General features: G+C 44.3%; 1 protein-coding gene across 1 annotated transcript in view; it reads right to left on the bottom strand.

Moving 5' to 3' along the window:
- Positions 1-4284, bottom strand: part of LOC109885740 (zinc transporter ZIP9-like) — a 12446-nt gene extending 8162 nt beyond the window's left edge. Inside the window, exons 1-2 of the mRNA XM_031829348.1 lie at positions 2972-4284; positions 1394-1502 (exon numbers count right to left, since the gene is read on the bottom strand). Coding sequence (XP_031685208.1) covers positions 1394-1502; positions 2972-3073 — 211 coding nt within the window. The 5' untranslated portion in view covers positions 3074-4284. The remainder of the gene's footprint in view (positions 1-1393; positions 1503-2971) is intronic.
- Positions 4285-6850: the final 2566 nt, after the last annotated feature.

Raw genomic sequence — 6850 nt, 5'->3', positions numbered from 1 at the left:
GCTATGTACAGACACACATCACTGTTACCTACTTGGGCTTGCTAGCATCGCTACGTACAGACACACATCACTGTTACCTACTTGGGCTTGCTAGCATCGCTACGTACAGACACACATCACTGTTACCTACTTGGGCTTGCTAGCATCGCTACGTACAGACACACATCACTGTTACCTACTTGGGCTTGCTAGCATCGCTATGTACAGACACACATCACTGTTACCTACTTGGGCTTGCTAGCATCGCTACGTACAGACACACATCACTGTTACCTACTTGGGCTTGCTAGCATCGCTACGTACAGACACACATCACTGTTACCTACTTGGGCTTGCTAGCATCGCTACGTACAGACACACATCACTGTTACCTACTTGGGCTTGCTAGCATCGCTACGTACAGACACACATCACTGTTACCTACTTGGGCTTGCTAGCATCGCTACGTACAGACACACATCACTGTTACCTACTTGGGCTTGCTAGCATCGCTACGTACAGACACACATCACTGTTACCTACTTGGGCTTGCTAGCATCGCTACGTACAGACACACATCACTGTTAACTACTTGGGCTTGCTAGCATCGCTACGTACAGACACACATCACTGTTACCTACTTGGGCTTGCTAGCATCGCTATGTACAGACACACATCACTGTTACCTACTTGGGCTTGCTAGCATCACTATGTACAGACACACATCACTGTTACCTACTTGGGCTTGCTAGCATCGCTACGTACAGACAGACATACCCAGTCAGACAAAAGAAGAACAGACCCTATCACCAAAGAGTGTTTTATAACTAACCCAAGATAGACTACAGACTGCCGTTTCCAATGGGAACAAATAAGTCATATTGGGCTGAACAAGCAACCTGGGCAGAGCCAAGCACGAGCTAGCGAGATCCTATTGGCGCGTTCTAGCGTGCATTTGCATATATCCATTAGGGAACACCTACTCTGAAGTGTGCGTGTGCAGTAACAAAAATTGCCTTTGACTCCTAAACAACGGAATTTTTTAAAACTTTGGCAAAGGGTAAAGTCCACAAAACTTAGTCCAGTCTGTTCGTAACAATTTCTAGTTTTGGGAACAGAATACTGTATTGAGATCAAATGTTTCATCAATGAGAAAATTGTCAGAATGTCAGTTTACCTTCTCCCACTGCCAGCCACGGGGCTTCCTCTCACCACCATATTTGGTAGTGAGTGGAAAAGCCAAGCGGATGCTTCAGATTCATACATCCGGTGAAATATCTGTCTCATTGTTTCGATCTGTGCTCAGCTTTACATAGTGCACTACTTTTGACTAGAACCCCATAGGACCTGGTCAAAAGTAGTGCACTATGAAAGGGAATATAGGGTGCCATTTGGGACACAATCCGAGTCTCACCCTCCAGGACCTCCTCGTACAGGGCATGGACCCCCTCGGGGATGATGACAGCCAGGGCAGTACCACACAGCAGCCCTGCTCCCAGGACCGTCACCAGCTTCAGCTTCTCCTGAGGGACAAGACAGAGAGGACAGAGGGTTCAGCAGGATTACAGAACAACTAGGACAGAGGGTTCAGCAGGATTACAGAACAACTAGGACAGAGGGTTCAGCAGCATTACAGAACAACTAGGACAGAGGGAACAACTAGGACAGAGGGAACAACTAGGACAGAGGGAACAACTAGGACAGAGGGAACAACTAGGACAGAGGGAACAACTAGGACAGAGGGTTCAGCAGGATTACAGAACAACTAGGACAGAGGGTTCAGCAGGATTACAGAACAACTAGGACAGAGGGAACAACTAGGACAGAGGGAACAACTAGGACAGAGGGTTCAGCAGGATTACAGAACAACTAGGATAGAGGGAACAACTAGGACCGAGGGAACAACTAGGACAGAGGGTTCAGCAGGATTACAGAACAACTAGGACAGAGGGAACAACTAGGACAGAGGGTTCAGCAGGATTACAGAACAACTAGGACAGAGGGAACAACTAGGACAGAGGGTTCAGCAGGATTACAGAACAACTAGGACAGAGGGTTCAGCAGCATTACAGAACAACTAGGACAGAGGGTTCAGCAGCATTACAGAACAACTAGGACAGAGGGTTCAGCAGCATTACAGAACATCTAGGACAGAGGGAACAACTAGGACAGAGGGAACAACTAGGACAGAGGGTTCAGCAGGATTACAGAACAACTAGGATAGAGGGAACAACTAGGACCGAGGGAACAACTAGGACAGAGGGTTCAGCAGGATTACAGAACAACTAGGACAGAGGGAACAACTAGGACAGAGGGTTCAGCAGGATTACAGAACAACTAGGACAGAGGGAACAACTAGGACAGAGGGTTCAGCAGGATTACAGAACAACTAGGACAGAGGGTTCAGCAGGATTACAGAACAACTAGGACAGAGGGTTCAGCAGGATTACAGAACAACTAGGACAGAGGGAACAACTAGGACAGAGGGTTCAGCAGGATTACAGAACAACTAGGACAGAGGGTTCAGCAGGATTACAGAACAACTAGGACAGAGGGTTCAGCAGCATTACAGAACAACTAGGACAGAGGGAACAACTAGGACAGAGGGTTCAGCAGGATTACAGAACAACTAGGACAGAGGGTTCAGCAGCATTACAGAACAACTAGGACAGAGGGTTCAGCAGCATTACAGAACAACCCGGGCAAGGATCAATCATGGCAGGGATCAATATCCTAACCATGAACTTTGGCCTCACATGATCAGTTATCTCACATCACTGAATCTGTCAAATTATATGTTTAAATTAGAATACATTACAATTGACTAGTTTGGCTAAGAAACACTGATACTGCTGTTTTTAAACATATTGTGCATTGATGTGCACTGTAATCTCAGTAATTAGCTAAGGACTTCAGCTGTTGACTCCCGTTTTAAGTAAAAGTAACTTTCTTTGTTTCTAAACCATGTGTTTGTAGTTGGAATACTACTCACCTCTGAGAAGTTGACAGCCAGAGGAATGGTTCCAGCCACATAACACCCCACCAACATGGCCAGGGAAAGCAGGCTGATCGAAGTGAAGTCGTCCATAGACATAGTTACAGATTTGATAACAAAAATGGTGTTGTTGCTCTTCAGCTTGCTTGCTAGACACAACTTGTGGTTCGTGTTGAGGCTCTAGCTCGCTAGACAAATATAACTCCCGGACGTCGCAATTCTAGCTAGAGCTTTCTGTACCGAGGTCTAAACAGACATGTAAGTCTACATCATTTCTAGTGACTTTCAGAGGACGTGGAAAGGCTCCGAGTTATTGATCTATCTTGAACGCGGTTTTGTCATGCAAACATGTACATCTAGAGAACTACCTAACTAGTCTGATCCTTACTTTGTAGATATGTAAACACCCTCGGCTAGCAGGGTTAGCCTAGCGGACAATCTTCTCGCATGAGTCTTATTGCCTACAGCAGGCAAGTTGTAATTCATAGCGTGTTGACCCACATCGTACACTCTCCAACGTTGCTATTTGTTATAACCATTTCATCAAAACTAGCAACCTGCAGTAAGCTTTTATTCTTATTATTTATATATATATATATATATATATCTATAGCTAGCTTGAAATGTTTTGCCAACAAGCCAGTATCTCCATTGCGGATGAAATGTAGCACTTCCGGGTAACGCTTACGTCACCGTCCGTGCAACAAACAAAAAAACATGCCACGTACGCGTGTAGTACGCGTACACGACATATATTCATTCTGTGTTTACTTTTCTCTTCACTGACTGTGGACCGATACGTCAGATGTTACACAAGCCAATCTATTTACATGTATAAAAGGTATAACCGTTTTAGCTGGTTGTGGTTAATCTTTTCTTGGAAGTTAATGATGACAAATGTCTTCTTCATTTTCATCTTCCTTGGGATTGGGTTGACGGATCGTATCCAATTTTTTGAGGTGCAATGCACAGCCACGTATTGTGGAATGGGAGATTAGATATAGGCAATATTTTTTTTAATGGGTCTGTGGTGTTCTCAGTGTTAATAGTGAAGTCACCAAAAATGTGAGGATTTATCTGCCATGACTGCGCTGTAAATTCATCATTCTTGAGCCATGTTTCAGTCAGGCCAATCACATCAGGTTTATGATCAGTGATTAGTTCATTGACTATGACTGCCTTGGTAGTGAGGGATCTGACATTAAATGGTTCTATTTTGAGATGTGAGGTATTATCTCTTTCAATAACGACAGAACTGGAGGAGGTCTTTACTCCAGTGAGATTGCTGAACACCGCCATGTTTACAGTGCATTCGGAAAGTATTCAGACCCCTTCACTTTTCCCACATGTTGTTACAGTCCAGCCTTATTCTACAATGTATTTAATGAATGTTTGTCCTAATCAATCTACACACAATACCCCATAATGACATCACAATACCCCATAATGACATCACAATACCCCATAATGACATCACAATACACCAATATGACAAAGCGAAAACAGGTTTTTAGAACAGAAATAGCTTATTTACATAAGTATTCAGACCCTTTGCCGTGAGACTCAAAACTGAGTTCAGGTGCATCCTGTTTCCATTGATCATCCTTGAGATGTTTCTACAACTTGATTGGAGTCCTCTGGTGGTAAATTCAATTGATTGGACATGATTTGGAAAGGCACACACCTGTCTATATAAGGTCCCACAGTTAACAGTGCATGTCAGAGCAAAAACCAAGCCATGAGGTTCAAGGAATTGTCCGTAGAGCTCCGGGACAGGATTGGGCGAGGCACAAATCTGGGGAAGGGTACCAATACATTTCTGCAGCGTTGAAGTTCCAAGAACCCTGTGGCCTCCATCATTCTTAAATGGAAGAAGTTTTGAACCACCAAGACTCTTCCTAGAGCTGGCCGCCCGGCCAAACTGAGTAATCTGAAGAGAAGGGCCATGGTCAGGGAGGTGACCAAGAACCCAATGGTCACTCTGACAGAGCTCCAGAGTTCCTCTGTGGAGATGGGAGAACCTTCCACAAGGACAACCATCTCTGCAGCACTCCACCAATCAGGCCTTTATGGTATAGTGGCCAGACGGAAGCCACTTCTCAGTAAAAGGCACAGGACAGCCCCTTTTGGAGTTTGCCAAAAGGCACGTAAAGGACTCTCAGACCATGAGAAACAAGATTCTGTGGTCTGTGAAGCCAAGACTGAACTATTTGACCTGAATTCCAAGTGTTAAGTCTTGAGGAAACCTAGCACCATCTCTACAGTGAAGCATGGTGGTGGCAGCATCATGCTGTGGGGATGTTTTAAAGAGGCAGGGTCAGTGAGACTAGTCAGGATCGAGGGAAAGATGAACGGAGCAACGTACAGTGAGATCCTTGATGAAAACCAGCTAGTGAATGTGTCCACATCATTTTGATAAGCTGCTCTAGTGGTGTCCACTTACCTTTGTAAATATAGTGTATGTTGCGCATTGGTGACCTCTGACTGTTTCATCATAACATAGTTAGTGATAATGTAATGGGTTGAAAACAAAGTAACTAAAAACAGACACCCCTTTATTATTATTTTTTATAACCAATTTGTTTATGTATTTGTCTTAATTAATCTAAATTGTATATGTATATATATATATATATCACTACATGCTTCAGCAGTAGTGAGGCCATCAAGCCAATAGATGGCGCTGTTGCACTGTGGTAGTTGGAGAAACAACAAGTTCTGTCCAATCGCACGCACCATTCTTCAGAATAAAGAAAGTGCCCGAAATGTGTCCGTTCTTTTTACAATTACAGGCCACCTCAGCTACAGACTGAGGCCGGTAACACTGAGATGGATGGACAATATCCCTATACCATCTGCCTTATACCATGATCCTTTACGTCGGTAGACCTGTCCCCTGGTAGATTATACATGAGTGGTCATGTATTTAAGTGGAATATTGCGGGTAATGAAGTCGCCAATGACAAGGGTTTTCAATTTGCCAGCGCTAATGATGGGAGGAACAACTAGTGGGAGGAACAACTAGTGGGGGAAACCAGTTGAACGTTTATATCGGCTGAATGAGCTACACCGGTTGACCATGCGATAGCATTTCTTTCCAGAAGCCTAGTCCGGCTGCAGGGACTGATCATTATTTACTGGGGGCACAGACGTTGTTTCATCCTTATCTACACTTAAATTGCCCTTGCCTAACGATTACGTCTGAAGTCGAGCTTGCTACTCGGTTATCCTCACCTGTATATTATATACAGGCGATACCTGTATATTATTACTACAGCGACTAAAGCGGCTGGCAAAATGGTACTTAGTCTTTTCGTCCGGACGAGGTCCTGCCAGATAGTGTCCTGGGTGAAAAAGTTTAATTGGAAACGTCATGTGAGGACAAAACTAAGACGTTGGTAAACTTGTTAAATACAGAGTTTGATTATACAATTATATAAGGTAAAAAGCCAACTAGCAACAAATATCAACTATTATTTGTATATTTTATTTATTATTTTTATTTGTACCCCCAATTTCATGATATCCAATTCGTAGTTATAGTCTTGTCTCATCGCTCCCATGAAAGTCAAGAGCCATGCATCCTTCGAAACACAACCCAAACAAGCTGCACGGCTTCTTGACACAATACCCACTTAACCATGAAACACTGTGCACCTGGTGACCTGGTCAGCGTGCACTGTACCCAGCCTACCACAGGAGTCACTAGTGCGCCTCCCCTAACCCTCCCCTAACCCAGACAACGCTGGGCCAATTGTGTGCCGCCCTGCGACAGAGCCTTGACTCGAACCCAGAATCTCTAGTGGCACAGTTAGCACTACGATGCAGTGCCTTAAACCACTGCGCCACTCGGGAGACACAGCAGCAACTATGAAG

Source organism: Oncorhynchus kisutch, linkage group LG7, assembly GCF_002021735.2.
Source record: "Oncorhynchus kisutch isolate 150728-3 linkage group LG7, Okis_V2, whole genome shotgun sequence".
NCBI lineage: Eukaryota > Metazoa > Chordata > Actinopteri > Salmoniformes > Salmonidae > Oncorhynchus > Oncorhynchus kisutch.
This window is presented reverse-complemented; position numbering and strand designations above follow the sequence as displayed.